At 39.6% G+C, this 19,186-nt stretch overlaps 1 protein-coding gene across 1 annotated transcript; it reads right to left on the reverse strand.

Moving 5' to 3' along the window:
* Positions 1-204: 204 nt before the first annotated feature.
* Positions 205-18,894, reverse strand: phf10 (PHD finger protein 10). The gene is made up of 12 exons (XM_038974913.1): positions 18,758-18,894; positions 6,975-7,081; positions 6,540-6,670; positions 6,250-6,333; positions 5,965-6,089; positions 5,596-5,745; positions 5,301-5,410; positions 5,056-5,200; positions 4,739-4,882; positions 1,459-1,567; positions 1,047-1,235; positions 205-492 (listed from the first exon to the last, which is right to left on the reverse strand). The coding sequence occupies exons 1-12, from the start codon at positions 18,824-18,826 to the stop codon at positions 395-397; spliced, it is 1,461 nt and encodes a 486-aa protein (XP_038830841.1). The 5' UTR covers positions 18,827-18,894; the 3' UTR covers positions 205-394.
* Between the last annotated feature and the right edge of the window lie 292 nt (positions 18,895-19,186).

Below are 19,186 nucleotides of genomic sequence, written 5' to 3' on the forward strand. Positions count from 1 at the left end.
GTCTGGTTCTATTGACTATGGCCTTAGAAACTTCACATAACATGTTGTGGTTGATTTAGCATTCTATTGTAACTGTCACCTGAGAGGAATAGGCTGTAAATAAAGAATCTTGCGTCAGGACTTTGATAAGCACTTATTGATCCCTCTTTCCCTTTCCCTTATTGGAGACATAATCTGTGCTGTAATGAAACATCAGGGCAGTCATGGGTTATTAAAAAAAGCTTTTACTGGCAAAAATGTTTACTTCAGTGGCAATGACATTTCAAATCCAATTGTGACAAATAAATCCATATATACAGGATTACCAAACTTAATCTTAACAATCAAAAGTACAAAAAGTATCTTTAAAATTGAGTATTAGCTTGTTGAGTTGATCATTGTCCGTAATCACATTCTATTTGTGTGCAGATTTTGACTTTTTGGGTGTTTTTATTCCTCCTTTTTTCTTGGGCGTTGAGAACTCCTTGATGCAACACTCACAAACCCAGCAACCTGAGGAGAAAAAACTATGATGTTACATATTACAGTAGAGCCACATCAAACCAAAGGCTAAAAAGAGACTGCATTGTGGGATCCTTCAGACTAAAAGGCATCTGACAAAAAACAGCTATTTCTAACATTTGATTTCAACACTTATAAAGCACTTTGACCACATTCCAAACATGAACTTTCTGATGTTTAATGTGCAGCTACACTAACTATAGCAAATTGAGGTAACAAACAACCCTTCTTGACTGCACAAAAAAAAAAAAACTTAATTGGCAGTCTTCACCCCAAGCCGAAAAGTAGTTCAGTTGGCTAAGCAAATTAATAATGCTGTTTCACATAAAACCAGCTAAATTCAAATCACCACAAAACTACATATGAGACTACATAAGAGAAAGTGAGAGAGCGCGTGACAGAGTCCCTTCCTTCCATGAAATAATCACTGATCTAACACACGCATTGATAGGAGTAAGCAACGATTCCATTACAAAGATTTCACCAAGGAAAGAAGTAATGATGCATCCTTAAAGTATTTGAAAAGACCCAGAGAGAGAGCTCACCTAGAGGGATGGAGTCTAGGCCCACGCAGAAGGTGTGGAAGCCCCGGTCACACTTGTCACAGAACATCATCTCCTCCTCGTGGTGGGGCTGCTCACACACCGTGCACGTCTTACACTCCATACACTGCCACGGGTAGGTCTTAATCAGGCCCACCAGCTCCTCACTCATATCCAGGCACGATGGGTGACCTGGGACACACACACATACACACAGGGCATCGCTCGCACCACAGCACTACTCCAAAACACACTGCATAATCCCAACTTGTGATCACGACTAGGCTAATTGAACTAAGTTATTTTGCTCATATTTTAGAAGCTGTATGTTCATTGTGAACAATGCTATGTTGTAAATGAAAGCTAGTGTGATTTGTCAGTTTTAATTTAAAAACAAAACAGAAGTTCCACTTACCACTGTTCTTGCACTGTGAGCAGTGAATGAGAGCTTCTGGCTTTCCTTTCTTGTTGGACTCCTTACCCTTCTGGCAAATGCCACAAATAGCATTGGGTATGACCTTAGGCTGCAAGGGCAGAACAATGCTATAATTTTTAGCAACAAGGCTTAGTGCACCATGTGACAAAGGGCTTATGAGCAACACGCATTATACTGTACAATATGTAAAAGCCTAAAAGGCCTGATAGGATGTATATATACACATATGTATTTTCACTCGCAATTGATCCAATCTTGTTAGGTGCTTCTTATTTCACCCCCTCAAATAAGAATGACTAAAAAGAGCCTATTGTCTAATTTTGAGAGCCTCCCACATCAAATCTTTGCTTGTAGTCATCACTTATATATAGTCGTGGGGACTGGGAGACTACGATACTTGGATCTCAAGAGCGCCAATGGCAAAAACCAAGAGGTCAAGTTGATTTAAGATTAAGTTGGATGTGCCATGCTGTCCCCCATCACCGCTCATAGCAGGTTAAACACTTGAATGTCCCTCCCGAGGAGACCGAGGTGTTTCCACCCCTTGTTAACCCACATTTATAAAAAGGCAGTTAGCCAAAGACATTTCTGACAGGAGGAAAACTCCTCTTTCACTGCAGATATATATTTCTTTACAGGACCTCAGTCTCTGTGCTGCTAACACAATCAAAACATCTCTGTACAGTCTAATTGTTTGAAATCTTTATTTCAATGGTTAACTGTGTCTAAATACTGACACATCAAACGTTTTCCTACATAAAAAGTATTGGATTAGATAAGAGCAGTTAAAGCCTTTCTAAGAAACAAACAACGAAACGTGGGAGGGCAAATCGGAGATTAGAGACACACAGTTAAGTTAATAAAGGACATAGCTAATTGAATAGAAGAGGTCTTCACAGAAAGAGGAGTGCCAGCTAAACTAGGAGAACAAAAATGTATCCAAAGGAAGGTATGACAATCAAAAGGGACACCATTATGCCATTGCACTCAAATCAAACATGTAAGACACATTAAATTCTGAGCGTAAAAAATATACAAATTGAGCTTTGAAGGATCAACATAAACTGTACCTACTTAGGTGCGCAGTCTGCACAAATATTGGGAATGTGTGCAATCAATTGGGAGGATACAGCCCATGAGTATGAAGTAGGCTGTGTGTTCATGGAAATATCACCTATTTTCAAAATGTCAACCCGTTTGATGTTGCCATCCTGAAAATGTTTCATTTGACTGGTACAAAACATAAGAAAAGAAAAGGTTACATATTTTCTGTTAGGCTTCAGATGGCTACCCCTGCAGTGTAGTGCCAACACAAGCAATTTATACCACTACGATTATGAAAATAATAATTTCTTGTACAGACCCTGAACTCTACTTTAATGCCATGTTTTCTATGGCGACATTAATAGGTTGAGTACATTTTTCTGCAAGTATTGTATCTGTATTGGCTTCAGTCTTAATTCAATGAGCGCCGATATTGGAAAGTTATTGTTAAATTCCGAACACATCTATGACGCATTACATACTAACAATAAAGAGAGGGTAAGTAGACAAAGGTTTAACAAAGTTTGGTTTAAAAGTGTGGTGTGCACTCAAAACAAATAATTCTAAATCCCTTTGGAAACATGCTGATTGGAAACATAACAGACAAATCCATCCCTGTGGAAAGTTATGAGCTCTCCACATCAATCAATGCGCAAATCCTGATGTATGATATGGTGTTTGTGGTGTAGTAATACGTAATACTAGTCATGCCATGACAAGCTATGTATATTTGTGCTTACTGCTCTTGCTGTCGGTTTTGGCAAACTAAATTTGATAAATTCTGCCATGTTTCCCTTGCAGTAAAACAGATGAGAGTAAATTGTCAGAAGGTAGATCATGTTGATCCCAGAAATGCCATTCTCTTATCAAATAATTTAAACTTAACACAACAATAACTTTCAGAGGCAACCGAAAGTAAAAAAGCCAACATATAGAATGTGTATTAACAGGCGTCTGACACACTGACATTGTGTTCTCCAGTTTCATAATAAACAAAGAACAGTCTGTAAGGTTATATCAAACAACCGTTATAGAATAACGGCACAAGAATACTGGTTTAAAAGCATACTAAATATACACAGACATAATTTGAATTATAAAACTTTTAAACACTCAAGTATTAATGTAATTTTAGTGCTACTACTAAATAAAATGTATGCTACTACTAACTAAAATGTATGTATCTTATAAAGTATGTATCATAAGAAATATGTTGTTTAAAAACAATGAATCTAGCAGCCAAATATACTGTAACTGGTCTCTTGTCTTAATTAGTGTGTTGCCAAGTACACAGAAGAGAGGTATATTAAGACATTCAAATAGGGTAAAAATGTACAAGTCTTTAAGACCAATCAAAAGTGCAGTGAAGAACAAGTCCTAGATGTGACAGAACTACTCCAAAATGTTATTGCTCATAAATTCTGATACGGAACCATCAGTGTATTACCATACATTTCGTATAGAACCATCACTGTTTTAAAGAGACTTTCCGGAAGATTTGCATACTTTATAGCCAGTAGTTCTGAAAGTAACGCTGAAGAGCCAGAACGGGTCCCTAAAATTGCTTCCATGCAGTACGTCATTGCTCGCTGTGTCACTGAGTCGTTGGGCCCGCCCTGCAACCTCATTGGATAACGCTGGGCAGGCCTGGGCCAGCCTTCTTCTTCTCTCACTGAGCAACTCGTCAATGTGCATCTTGCTAGCTGTCACTCAAATGGCAAAGGGCTGAAGCAGATTGGCTGGAACTCTAATTGCAATGGGGCTTGCCCACGTGGGCCAAGCTTGCATTGCTCAAAACACAGCTTCCAGAAAAGTTCTTTTCAAACTAGGGATTTTGTGGCTAATTGAGGTAAGACAATAATTCTACTCATAGACTATGCATGTATGAACTACACATTGCCACATCCAGCCCAAAGCGGGAGGTTTAAAAAAAATACTTAAGTAGTCGTCAAAGATCCGGAACGTCTCTTTAACCATATGGTCGGTTCACAACCAAACTGGACCAAGTGGAAGAGGGAAGGCAGAGTGTTGCCCCAAGAGAGAACTATTGCCACCTGGTGGAGTGTGTGTGTTAGGAGTGACAGGGCCAGAAATCGGGGTGGGGACAAAGGAGGGTCTCTCTACTGAAAGTGCTGAAGAAGCTGGAAGAGGTGGCGGAGTAGGGGAAAGGGAAAATAAGTGCTGTTGGAGAAAGTCAGGGGCTTTTTTCTTCTACCTTGTACCCAGGGACAGATTTGTGTTGGTTGAGGCGTGGGGTGGCATCTTTAGCCGGGGTGGCAGTCCTGTCCTTGGCCTTGCCCTTTGACTGCACTCCACTGTCCTGACTGTCCCCATCTGAGGTGTTTCCAGATGAGCTGTCCTGTAAACACAATTCAGTTCTTACTATTCAAGCAAGCTGCCAAGAAGTTTACATAGTCAACCTACAAAGCATCTCTAGGCATTTACTGGAAATACAATACAACATGTCATTGCATCTCAAGCTCTGAAATCAAGAGAAGCGTGTAAAAATAGTTCCAGAATCCAGTTCCTTACTGAATTTTTCTTGCCCTCTTCTCCCTTGTTTTCATCTGCATCATCCGAGTCTCCATCGCTGTCCAGGGCAGGCAGCTCCGGGTCAAGGGGGGGCTCGAACAGGGCTGTGTTCAGGGGCAAGTAGCGCAGCTCGTTGGGAGAGTACCTGTATCAAACACAGGAACATCAATTTATCAGCTATTCAAATATCTTTAGAGGTCAGGACCTCATTCATGAAGACTAGTTTTTTGGTTAGTGACCCATACCTTTTGTAATAGTCTTGGAACTGCCCAGGGATGAGGGCCACTGGATAGGGTCCAGTCTTGGTTCTCTCTGGAGGAAGAACTTTATACCTCCCTTGGGGTACTTGGATAATCTGTTCGAAAGTTGCATTTGAAACACTACAATTACATGTTCAAATTCACACAAATAAGTCTTACAGTTTACCAATGTACCGATATACTGTATCTACTCAAACATGAACAAGTGGGAGTTCTTATGAACACATACAAAATATGTATGACTACTAAGCCTATGTGTTTATTCAAGGTATTAACGTACATGTGTCTGAAGGTCAAAATATGCCCTTCTCTCTTCCATCCTTTCCCTGTTAAAGTTACTGTTGAACTCTGCAGCTTTCTTGGCAGCTTTCTTTATGTACTCTGGCACTTTACTGGCTTCAACCTTCTGAGGGTTTTGTTGCTGCATTTTCTAGGATATAAAAATTCAATGTTACCATACAACATATAGAATAACCATGTCAACCGTTAATGAACTGTGAGTGAAAATATAATCTGGGAATTTAAATCAAAGGCTGTTGTAACATATATTCACACTCCCTTTTTTCATCTACACCAAAGCTATAAAAAATGTGTCAATGTTGCGGAGCATACTAACATTAGTAATACTCTCTGAACTCAGAGTACTTACAGAGTACTCTTTTGCTATCCTCTGGCGCTCCCTCTCTTGGAGAATGACAGAATACTCAGCATGTTTGCCCGGGTACTCCTTGATCATTAAATCAATAACTTCATCACTTCGTAAAGCAGTCAAACCTGGAAAAAGAGATTCACAATTACTTCATGTATACCGTTTCAAGGTAAGGAGTAGTCTAATTCCCCAAAACAACTATTGGGATGGCTTTGGCCCTGATTGGTCTGTCACACTCCAAGCTCTTCCTGGTTATGCAACAATTACATGTTTCTAAGTTCTTACCCAAGGTGCACTGTGTCTCGGTGATGACATTTTGCTCCCTCAGATATAGCTTCTCCTTGTGGGAGAGGTCTCTCCTTTCCAAATCTAAAATAAGAATATATTGGATAATTAAAAATAGTAGGCACAAACAACATTACATACATAAAAAAATGACAATATAAACAAAGCCTGAAGGCTTATTTCCATTGATGGTCCTTTGTAGCTCAGTTGGTTGAACATGCGCTTGTAACACCAGCCTTGTGGGTGTATTAATGTATACACGCATGACTATCAAATGTCAGCCACGTCACCTGGATATTTTCGCTTGAATGAAGTCACTCCCAGATATTCACTGACTTGTTCTTGCAACATATAGTACTCCCCACTGCCATCTGAGGGCCACCTGTACTCAGTCAGATTTTCTGCTGAGAAGTATGTGGGCCTGGGGAAACACACGTATGACTGAAAGGTTAAGAGCAGGGTAAAGTCTTAAGCCTATGTTAATAGACACAGAGGCTGCGATTAGACCGGTCCAATTCTGATATTTCTTTCACTAATTGGTCTTTGACCAATCAGATCAGCTCTGAACAAGATTGGTGTAAAAAGATCTGATGTGATTGATCAAAAAAACAATTAGTGGGAAAAAAAGATCAGCCTAACTGTTAACGGGGATTGGGTGTGGTCTATTAGGAAGTAGTGATGCAAATATGTCTATCTACGCCTTCAGATACGACCTTACCACATACCCAAGTTCCTGACTGGAGGTGTCGCAACTTCTGGAACTGTCGCCTGAACCCATGCGCCGCCTTTTTGGAGCTTGACTGCCATCATTGGAAACTTCCTCAATGTCATCCTAAAAATACAGTTAGGATACACAGTTAGGATACACAAAACACCTGAACTATTACTTGTTAAAGTTAAAAGTTCTCTCCAGAATGAAAGTTTGTTGGCCACTGAACAAAAATGTAAAGGAAACATGTAGTGTTGGTCCCATGTTCCATGAGCTGAAATAAAAGATCGCAGAAATGCTTCATATGCAGAAAAAGCTTATTTCTCTCAAATGTTATTTCTCTCAAACATTTCTTATTTTCCAAGATAATCCACTCTAAAATGTGCAGTTGTGACACAACACAATGTCACATAGAGTGTCTTAAGTTGAGGGAGTGTGCAATTGGCATGCTGACTGCAGGAATGTCCACCAGAGCTATTGCCAGAGAATTCTATGTTAATTTCTCTTCTTATAAGCCACCTCAAACATTGTTTTAGAAAAATTGGCAGTACGTCCAATTGGCCTCACAACCTACTGTAAGTCGCTCTGGATAAGAGCGTCTGCTAAATGACTAAAATGTTTTAAAAAATGACATGTAAAAAGCAAGCCTAGAGGTAGCGCATTCATAGATGCCAGCTATAGGGCCTTCAGAAAGTATTCATACCCCTTGAATTTTTCCACATCATGTTGTGTTACAGCCTGAATTTAAAATTGATTAAATGTAAATGTGTTATTGGCCTACACACAATACCCCATAATATCAAAGTGGATTATGTTTTTAGAAATGTGTACAAATTCATTAAAAATGAAAAGCTGAAATGTCTTGATCAATAAGTATTCAACACCTTTGTTATGGCAAGCCTTACTAAGTTCAGGAGTAAAAATGTGCTTAACAAGTCACATATGTTGCATGGACTCACCGTGTGCAATAGTGTTTACCATGATTTTTTTAAATGACTACCTCATCTCTGTACCCCACACATACAATTATCTCTAAAGGTCCCTCAGTCGAGCAGTGAATTTCAAACAGATTCAACCACAAAGACCAGGGAGGATTTCCAATGCCTCGCAAAGAAGGGCACCTATTGGTAGATGGGTACATTTTTAAAAAGCAGACATTGAATATCCCTTTGAGCATGGTGAAGTTATTAATTAAACTTTGGATGGTGAATCAATACACCTAGTCACTAAAAAGATACAGGCGTCCTAACTCAGTTGCCGGAGGGAAAGGAAACCGCTCAGGGATTTCACCATGAGGCCAATGGTGACTTTAAAACAGTTACAGAGTTTAATGGCTGTGATAGGAGAAAACTGAGGATGGATCAACAACATTGTAGTTTCTCCACAATACTAACCTAAATGACAGAGTGAAAAGAAGGAAGGACATGAATCGTGCTTGCAATAAGGCACTAAAGTAAAACTGCAAAAAATGTGGCAAACAAATGAACTTCATGTCCTGAATACAAAGTGTTGTTTGGGGCAAATCCAACACAACATTACTGAGCACCACTCGTCATATTTTCAAGCAATTTCAAGGAAAAAAAGCTCAAAACATGTTTTCTCTGTCATTATGGGGTATTCTGTGTAGATGGGTGAGAGAAAAAGCATATATTTAATCAATTTTGAATTCAGGCTGTAACAACAAAATGTGGAATAAGTCAAGGGGTATGAATACCTTCTGAAGGCACTGTACCTTTAGCATCTATTGACGATAGTATGTTCGTGCCAAGAGCCCTGACGCTTGTTCTAAACGTTAACACGTATATTCCGCGGTACAGTTTTGTAAACAGAAGGAACAGATCTTTCTTATCAGCAAGAAATATATATATTTTTTTTTAAACGGTTAAATTACTACACACTAAGAGTGTGAACGTTAAAATGTCAAAACATTTAAACAAAATTGTAATCCTTAACATTAAAGAACAATCCCAAACCCTTTTTATGGCAGTGCAGTTACCACAAAACAATATTTTCTGTGTTATAGCCTAACTAGACAATAGGCTATAAAGGCTGGGGAAAGTTCTGTAATTTAAATAGAACTTTAGGCTACTTTGGTGAATTTGCGAGGCATGCAAGATAGATTACCAAGACATATGCACACAATTTTTTTCTGCTTGCCCACTCCTCGCTCTCCCTCGCCTGGGGCATATTCATTACACAGATTCGGTTGCAAAATGTTTCTTAAACGAAAGCAAACTGAATGAAACGGCGAGGGAGAGACCTAACTGCATTTCTCCAATAGAAACTCTCCTTTTAGTTGCAAATTGTTTTGCAACTGTTTCAACTAATGATTACACCCGTGTGTTCAGTCTTGGTAACTAAATCAGACTCCTCCGTTCCAAAACTACTGAATCTTTCTTTTGATTTTCCCATGATGTCAAGCAAAGAGACACTGAGTTTGAAGGTAGGGCTTGAAATACATCCACAGGTACACCTCCAATTGACTCAAATTATGTCAATTAGCCTATCAGAAGCTTCTAAAGCCATTGCATAATTTTCTGGAATTTTCCAAGCTGTTTAAAGGCACAGTCAACTAAGTATGTAAACTTCTGACCCACTGGAATTGTGATTAAGTTAAATAATCTGTCTGTAAACAATTGTTGGAAAAATTGCTTGTGTCATGCACAAAGTAGATGTCCTAACTGACTTGCCAAAACTATAGTTTGTTAACAAGAAATTTGTGGAGTGGTTGAAAAACGAGTTTTAATGACTCCAACCTAAGTGTATGTAAACTTCCAACTTCAACTGTATGTGTGGCAACATCCAAACTTTTCCCCAACAGATATTATCAATCAAACAATTCCAATAAGGCATGACATAAGGTATAGATACAACATCCTGCTGAAACAAGGTTCGTATCGCTCTGTTGTTTAATGGACCAAAAGAGAAACAAATCTTTCCTACTGATGAGAACAGAGTTAATGGAAGGTAGGCTCTGAGGGTCAGGTCTTGACACGTTCCTGAATAATAAAGCAACACCTGAGAGAATTGCAAAATCTTTTGGTGTAAAGTGATAAGAATTCCTCATAACTAAGTAAAAAACCCTCCGCATTTACAAGTTGGCTCACCAATAGAATATTATTTCTGAACCAAAATTCTAAAAACAAAGAAGTATTTTTATACAATATATCCCGATTATTCCATATATAATATCTGTGTGGAGAATAATTTATACGCATAATTTAAGTCCATGACAAGAAAACCTGCCGATGAAAAGCAGAAAGTTTCACTGGAACTTTGTCAATAATATAATTGCAAACCAACATGAAGTTAAGGCCATCAAAAGTAGAGAAGACATGATGAGGAATAAAATTCTACATAGAAGTGGGTCTTCTTAGGAATAGTTTTATCCAATTGATCTTAAAAGTATAATTTAAGGTAGTAAAGTCCAGAAAACTCAGCCCACCATACTCATACGTGTTCATTACAACAGTTTTCCTAGTGTAATGGGTACAGTTTCTCCACAGAAAGTTGAAAAGCATCTGATCTATCTCCTTGCTTATTTTACCGTCAAGATATAAAGATATCTGTAGAGATACATTCAGCCTTGGTTATTAGGACTCTTCCTTTTAAAGATAAGTCCCTCCGTAGCCATTGATTTAGCTTCTTCTTAGTTTTTTTTATGAGAGTTAAAATTTAGTAAGGCTCTAGACTTCTGATCCGTAGTAATGGTTATGCCTAAATACGTAAGTTCTTCTTTCACTGGAATACCATAATATTAAGGTGTCACACAATCTTTGACGGCCATGAGTCCACATTTATTCGAGTTCGACTCACATTGATCGATATGGGAATTTGGTTAGCGTCTTTCAGAAAAAGTGTAGTATCATCAGCCAGCTGGATTATAATAATTTATTTACCAGCTATGGAAATACCTTGTACAGGACTATTATTTAAAGAATGTGTAAGAAGTTGGGTGATTAATAAAAACAGATACGGAGAGATTGGACAGCCTTGCCTAATTCCTCTCTTTAACTCAAATCTAGGTAATGTGCCATATTTCAATTTGATAGTGCTGTTACCATTTGTATAGAGTCTTAATAATATTACAGAAAAAATCCCCAAAGCCAAATTTCTCAAGGGAGTGGAAGAGGAACTGATGCTCTACTGTGTCAAATGCTTTATAAAAATCTTAAAATAATATGAAGCTATCCTCGGCTTTTAGGTCTGAGTAGTCAAGTATGTCTAATACTTGATATTGTTAGAAATATGTATATTCCTCATAAAGCCACTGTGTCTAATCAATGATTGCATCCAGGACTTCTTTAATTATTTTTGCACGTAGTAAGGCTAATATCTTATAGTCATTATTAAGAAGACAAATTGGACACCAGTTATCGATGAGCAGCACTTCTTTTTTAGGCTTAGGTGTCAGTGTTATTAACCCCTGACTCATTGTAGGAGGGAGAACATTGTTTAGAAAATAATATGTAAAATTCTGAAGTAATTCCATCAACACCTGGTGATTTATTGTTCTTAGATGTTTGATAAACTCTAATCTCTTCAACTTTGATGGGTTCATCACACTGTTTAGATTCTGTATCACTGATAGTGAACATTATTCAGTGAGTCAAAAAACATCTGTGGATTCCTGACAGTACGTAGAGCTATACAATTTCCTGTAAAAATTGCTACAGTATTTAGCGATTAATTTTGGGTCATCTGTAATAACACCATCAATGTTTAACTTATTGATAATGTTATTTGTAGAGTGAAATTTCTCACGTCTAAAGAAATAAGATGATTTCTGTTCTCCCTCAATCCATTTTTTCCTAGATCTAATAAAGGCTCCGTCTGCATTTAATCTCTCTCTCTCATATATATATATATATATATTTATTATCCAGTTTATTTTGTAACTCAATCAGTTCCATCTTCTCCCCCGAGGGGCTGGCTGGGGACCTCTGAGAAAGGGAAGTTATCTTAATGATCACCTTTTCCTCCTCAGCTCTTCTGGTCTTAGCAAGATTACTACCATATTTTCTAAGGTATTTGGAAAATTCAAATTTAAAGAGCTCCCAGTTCTTGCAATAAGATTTTTCTTCACAAACCCTTTCCCAAAAGTGTGAGAGCACATCTTTTACCTCAAAATATCATTATTTAATAACAAGCTATTTAGCTTCCAGTAGGATGCTCTACCAAGGTCAGTATCAGGGGTAAATATTTTGAAATCAGTGTAAATGGCACTATGGTCTGTGAGTAGTACAAATATTTGTAGTAACACACTCACTATCAATACATTTGGATATAAGCCAAAAATCTATTCTGGACTGTCTGGAACCTGTTTTGTTACTCCAAGTGAACGATCTGTCGGCCGGAAACCTCGATCTCCATATATCAGTAAGATCAATCTTTTCCATAAAGTATTAAACCCAAATTCTGACCGATTGTCCTACCTGGGGGCCATCTATCAGTTGAATTATCTATAGTAAATGTTAAGTACCCTCCTATCAATAATAACGAATTGGGAAATTTAGATAACCAATGAAGTATATATTTCTCTATAGATTCAAGCAACTAATCAGTCTCATGTTTGGGGTTGTACCCATATAAGTTTACAGTAATGAGCGTAATGTCATTGTAACTGATCATAAGACAAATAAAGTGACCAAAGGGGTCACATTACGAGTGTAGAATATTACCACCAAAGGTATTTTTCGTTGTAGTGACACCAGCGGAGCGTTCAGATCCATGGGAAAGCCAAATACCGTTGCCCCACTGTGACCTCCAGAAGTTGGCATCGGCAGAAATTGAGTGAGACTCTTCAAAAAAGCAAAAATCTGTTCGAAATTGTTTAGCAAATAAAAATAAGGCCTTGTGCTTCACATTGTTTCGTAACCCCCTAGCATTAAGAGAAACTATAGACAAAGACAAAACAACAAAGACTATATAAAAGTAAACTGTAGGATGAGTCAAAAACATAGGAGCAGTGAAGGTAAGCGATAAGGAACCGAGATCTGCACCATTTAAGTCAACTTAAAGTGAAAATATCTTATACCATAAACTCTGAGCTAGTTGTTATCCTGCTTTTGAAATTCAACTCAACAGAAAATGATGTTCAAGACCAAACCAAGGTTTCTCTGTAGTAAGAGAGAGTACAGTAAACCCTCTTTAGTGTAATCAGGAACTATTCTGAGAAATAAAATAGAAAATAATTTAAATAAATGGGTACCGACTATTTTAAGTGCATATGAAAACTGATAATAAAAAATGTTTTACATATACATGTTCCGAAGACCTTTTTCACTTGGAAATAAGTATTAATAACTAAATAGAACAATAACCGTGTAAAGTCAGAGCAGACCTGTATGCCCCTTTAAAACAATATCAGTTACTGTATGCATAAAAAATAAATACAACTTTCAGTCTTCTTCATAAGTTTGTAAACAAAATAGACCTTCTGGTCTGGTCACACAGAACAAAATAATAAAATTGAGGTACCTGAGTATTCTGAAAAATAGTCACCTGATGCTTGCTAGGTAACATTACTCAGTACAAGGGAAATGGGAATACCATGGCTGAAACTATCAATCTGTCCTTCTGGTGAGATTCTACGGAGGAATATGGAATTCCGAACCGTTGATGAAGCCTCGTCTTCCGACGAAGTAAGCAGCCTTTCCCTCATTTCGTGCTTTCTTGATCGTTGGCCACAACTTGTTCCTTCTTTCTATGTCCTCCGGGCTGAGATGCTCAGCGAAGACCGTGGCTCTGAAGGAAGGCGTTCTTCCTAGCTTCTTTCCAGACAGCATTCCTGTAGAATCTGGCAGTGAAGAGGATAATTATACCACTTGGTCTTGAATCGTTTTGCTGTTGCTTCTTGCCGAGGCGATGCACAACGTCGATGGTATCACCAACTTTGTTCTTCTCTGCAGGCATAACTTATTGGCAGATAGCCTCTCGTCGCACCTCCTCATTCTCCACCTTTGGCACGCCATAAAGTCTCAGGTTCCATCTTCTTGTGTATTGTTCCAGATCAGTGAGACGTCTATGGTAGACATTGTTATTCTTTCCCACTAATTTTCACATCATGCAAACTCCAGTCTTTTTCAAGCCTTGGATAACCATGGTGTTCGCGCCTACCATTTTCTCAATGGCATCAGACCTGGAGTTGATAAGTAAGGAGAGGGTAGCCACGATGTCAGAGTTCATGTTGTTGTTTTTTGGAGGGTGGAGGTTTGCGCAGAGTAACCGGTGAAGAGGGGAATTCGTCATCTTCAACGGCATTCGAAAGCATGAGATTATCCATAGGGCAAGCGTAGTTATGGCAGTTGTCTATAAGCACGTTCCTCTCTTGTTGATTAGCAATAGAACGGCTATCTTCTTCCTTTCTTTTTTTGTCACAACTTCACATGGACATGCCGAAATAAATTATCCAATTATTATTCCAGTCCCAGGAAAGTTCTTATATCTTGAACAAATTCAACTTTTTCCCCCCACAATCTTTCTGAAAGTTTGTTGCGGAGCTCGGTAAAAAAAGCCTCTGTTCAAGCCGCCATCTTGGCCTCCCGCCTTAAGTGGACACTTCTGATGACGTATCATGACGTCTGACGAGTATACACTTGCAGGGCAAGGGAGGAAGGAATTATTTTTAAATGGACCACCCTTGGCCGGAAATGTGTCTCGTTCATGCCGCGATGATTGAGTTTTCAACCACCGGTAGCATATTGGTGCTTTATATGCACTACAGTCAATAATAAGTGCATGTCTACTTATATAATTGTTAATATACGCCTACTGTATGATAGCTAGCATATTAATTAGCTAACTAACGTTAGCCTGCCTAGCTTGAACTTCTGAAGAAGGAAAATATTTTATTTCTATAATTTCCAAAAGATAACCAAAAAAAAAACATGTGAGACGTTTGTGCCACCGTGTGCATTAGTAGCACAATTTTGAACTTATTTGCATTAGTTTTTACTTACAGTTGTATGGTGACTTCTCCATTGATGTTGTTTTTACGTTTTCGGGGACTTTTCTTAGTGGATGTACAATCGTCACAAATGTAATTATGGGGAGTTCAGGCCCGAAGTGAACATAATCGTACACTCGCAAAGCAAACTAAAAATTTGAGGACTGAGGGGCTTACGTTGCAAACTTCCCTTGCTTGGCTAATCATTTGGACCTCCCTCCAAGATGGTGAAGGGGATCCCCCAAAGGCATAAGGCAAGGGTAAGTGGGCGAGGGTGTGTCTTTCACATTTTTGGACCGCAGCCACAGACCGAAGACTGATACCACTACATGTTCTAATTAGCCATCTGCGTCTCTGAACATCTGTTTGTGTAATCGGAAGACTAATTCCACAAACCTGTTGTCACTAAAAAATACTGTCGGCTGCAACTGTGTTAAAACTAGTTAACAGTAAGTGGATATTTAGCATTTGTGAAATTATTTTGATGTGATATGAAAGTAAAGGGCTTTATGTTTTTAGAACTGTACCGCAATTGAGAATACATTCACGTTTAGATGGTATTTATCAATTTTTGTTGACAAAGCCCAATCGCCTCGAAGCAGAGCACATAAGGTCCTTGGACTATAAGGAGTAACATTAGGCTCAAGTAGTCCATTATTGGGTTAGCCTGTGGAGGCTGCTGAGGGGAGGTCGGCTCATAATAATGGCTGGAATATAGCAAATGGAATGGCACCAACATGCGTTAGGTGTTTTGATACCATTCCACTCTAGCCATTTCCACGAGCCCGTCCTCCCCAATTAAGGTGCAACCAACCTCCTGTGGCTAGCCTTGAGGTAGGCCTAGTCCCAATTGTGATGATGCCCTCCATTGCCTGTGCAGCATAGTCACGCACGTTTACATAGAACGTCCCTTGTATGTCACGAATGTTGAATAAAAATGGAACTTACTCTGACCATTGTCCTTGGGGTTGGTCCTTCAACTGGTTGAAATTTAGAACAAAATAACGACAGGAAATAATTATTCAACCGACTTCAAAACGCAGGTCTCTGTGTGGCAATCAAGAATTTGTTTGGTCATGACCCAGAGAAAGTGCACAAGACGGAAGTCATACCTGTCTTGCAAGTCTTGCAGGTGTTTACATGGTTTTGCACATGTGCCAGGTGATAAACTTTAATGGCAGTACCAGCGCTCTAAAAAGTCAGCAAAATAATACTTTCCTGTGGATATTATATATATATATATATATATATATATATATTTTGTTTTATTACTTCTACCCCTTTTTCTCCCCAATATTCGTGACAGCCAATTGGTAGTCAGTCTTGTCCCATCGCTGCAACTCCCCTACGGACTAGGGAGAGGCGAAGGTCGAGAGTCATGCGTCCTCCGAAACACGACCCTGCCAAGCCGCACTGCTTCTTGACACGCTGCTCGCTTAACCTGGAAGCCATCCACACCAATGTGTCGGAAGAAAAAACATTCAACTGGAGACTGAGGTCATCTTGCAGGCGCCAGGCCCGCCACAAGGAGTCGCTAGAGCTCGATGGGACACGGAAATCCCCACCGGCCAAACCCTCCCCTAACCCAGACGACGCTGGGATAATTGTGCACCGCCTCATTGGTCTACCAGTTACGGCCGGCTTTGACACAGCCTGGGATCGAACCCAGGGCTGTAGTTAGACTACTGCGCCACTCGGGAGGCCCTCCTATGAATATTTTGTCTCCAATTTCGACCATCTGAAGGACCAACCGCACAGACAACTGGTCGAGTAAGGTCAAATGCAATTGTATTCAACATTCTGGATAAGAATTTTTTGCAGTGCTTTGTTTCAGATAGTAACGTTATACCAATAATTGTCAATCCTTATCCCAGTTTGCTGTTCCCACATGCTTCAAGAGGGCCACCATTGTTCCTGTTCCCAAGAAAGCTAAGGTAACTGAACTAAATGACTATCGGCCCGTAGCACTCACTTCCGTCATCATGAAGTGCTTTGAGAGACTAGTCAAGGACCATATCACCTCCACCCTACAGGCCTACAGGGAGGAGGTGAAGGCCCTCGGAGTGTGGTGTCAGGAAAATAACCTCACACTCAATGTCAACAAAACAAAGGAGATGATTGTGGACTTCAGGAAACAGCAGAGGGAGCACCCCCCAATCCACATCGACGGGACAGTAGTGGAGAGGGTAGTAAGTTTTAAGTTCCTCGGTGTACACATCACGGACAAACTGAATTGGTCCACCCACACAGACAGCGTTGTGAAGAAGGCGCAGCAGCGCCTCTTCAACCTCAGGAGGCTGAAGAAATTCGGCTTGTCACCAAAAGCACTCACAAACTTCTACAGATGCACAATCGAGAGCATCCTGTCGGGCTGTATCACCGCCTGGTACGGCAACTGCTCCACCCACAACCGTAAGGCTCTCCAAAGGGTAGTGAGGTCTGCACAATGCATCACCGGGGGCAAACTACCTGCCCTCCAGGACACCTACACCACCCGATGTCACAGGAAGGCTATAAAGATCATCAAGGACAACAACCACCCGAGTCACTGCCTGTTCACCCCGCTATCATCCAGAAGGCGAGGTCAGTACAGGTGCATCAAAGCAGGGTCCGAGAGACTGAAAAACAGCTTCTATCTCAAGGCCATCAGACTGTTAAACAGCCACCACTAACATTTAGTGGCCGCTGCCAACATACTGACTCAACTCCAGCCACTTTAATAATGGGAATTGATGGAAATGTATGTAAAAATGTATCACTAGCCACTTTAAACAATGCCACTTAATATAATATGTTTACATACCCTACATTACTCATCTCATATGTATATGTATATACTGTACTCTATATCATCTACTGCATCTTGCCATCTTTATGTAACACATGTATAACTATGCCACTTTATGTTTATATACCCTACATTACTCATCTCATATGTATAGACTGTACTCTATACCATCTACTGCATCTTGCCTATGCCGTTCTGTACCATCACTCATTCATATATCTTTATGTACATATTCTTTATCCCTTTACACTTGTGTGTATAAGGTAGTAGTTGTGGAATTGTTAGGTTAGATTACTCGTTGGTTATTACTGCATTGTCGGAACTAGAAGCACAAGCATTTCGCTACACTCGCATTAACATCTGCTAACCATGTGTATGTGACAAATAAAATTTGTTTTGGTATCACAGTCAGATCCGAGTGGCGCAGCGGTCTAAGGCACTGCATCTCGGCGTATAATTGGCCCAGCGTCGTCCGCGTTTGGCCGGTGTAGGGCGTCATTGTAAATAATAATTTGTTCTTAACTGACTTGCCAAGTTAAATAAAGGTTAAATAATATGTTTTAACGACAACGAACATTGGACTTGGACTGAAGTCTAATGACACACACGATGCTAACAAAAAAAATGATATACTGGTACACTAAACAGCTAGCTAGGTACCTAGCTAGATAGCGAGACACTATGCTAGCTAAGCAAGTTAGTTAGCTAACGGTATGGATAGCTAACTAGTAATGTTAGTCGTTTGCTAACAACGACAAGTTACAACACATCGAGCCTCCCACAGTAACATAACTAACAACTATCTACATTACAAGTGGCCTGCGTTCAACAACGCTGAATAAAACTAGTAGCTAACCTGGCCTACCACTATTAAATAGTAATTTGTAAATATTTCTCACGTTGCTAACTAGCGAAACGGCGGTAGGTTTGATGACAACAAAGGAGTTGGAGGTTGATGTGTTGTCGTTAGCGCGCACCGGCTTAGCATGTTGTCTTAAACACATTATTAGCATGTATGGCCAACAATTTGTATATTCTGTTACGATATATTTGCCAAGTTTACCTTTATAGACTGCGCTCCCGGGGTTGCAGGGTTGCTATCGCAAGGTCTGGGTGGGAGAACTGTAGCCATGTTCAGCGGCTACTAGCTAGCTAGTTTCAGAGATGCACACTAGGAGAATAATGTTACCGACTGGAAACAGGCACGGAACACATTTCCACAAACAAATGTTCCTCGAGTAATGTCCAACTCTAACCACTGATAATGCAACGGGTTGGTTGTTTAGCAACAAAACCGAAGCGTGCGCAACTATGGGGCGAAGCAGACGTGATTGGTTTACATTGTTGACAACATGTTAACTGTATTTCGTCTTCAAAGTTTACTAAAAACATAAATATTTGCACAATTAGCACTTGTCTCTCGTTGGTTAGCTAGCTAACATTAGTGCATTTTAGCATTCACCAGAAATCAGTCATAACACCTCAACAAGAC

Source organism: Salvelinus namaycush, chromosome 35, assembly GCF_016432855.1.
Source record: "Salvelinus namaycush isolate Seneca chromosome 35, SaNama_1.0, whole genome shotgun sequence".
NCBI classification, from domain to species: Eukaryota; Metazoa; Chordata; class Actinopteri; order Salmoniformes; family Salmonidae; genus Salvelinus; species Salvelinus namaycush.

Excerpts from the sequence above, each read along its gene's own strand:
- phf10 (XM_038974913.1), bottom strand. The coding sequence starts at position 18,826 with ATGGCTACAGTTCTCCCACCCAGACCTTGCGATAGCAACCCTGCAACC. Across the intron at positions 6,090-6,249 it reads CGAGACACAGTGCACCTTGG|GTTTGACTGCTTTACGAAGT; the intron begins GTAAGAACTTAG and ends CTCTTTTTCCAG. Across the intron at positions 493-1,046 it reads CCTAGACTCCATCCCTCTAG|GTTGCTGGGTTTGTGAGTGT; the intron begins GTGAGCTCTCTC and ends TTTTCTCCTCAG.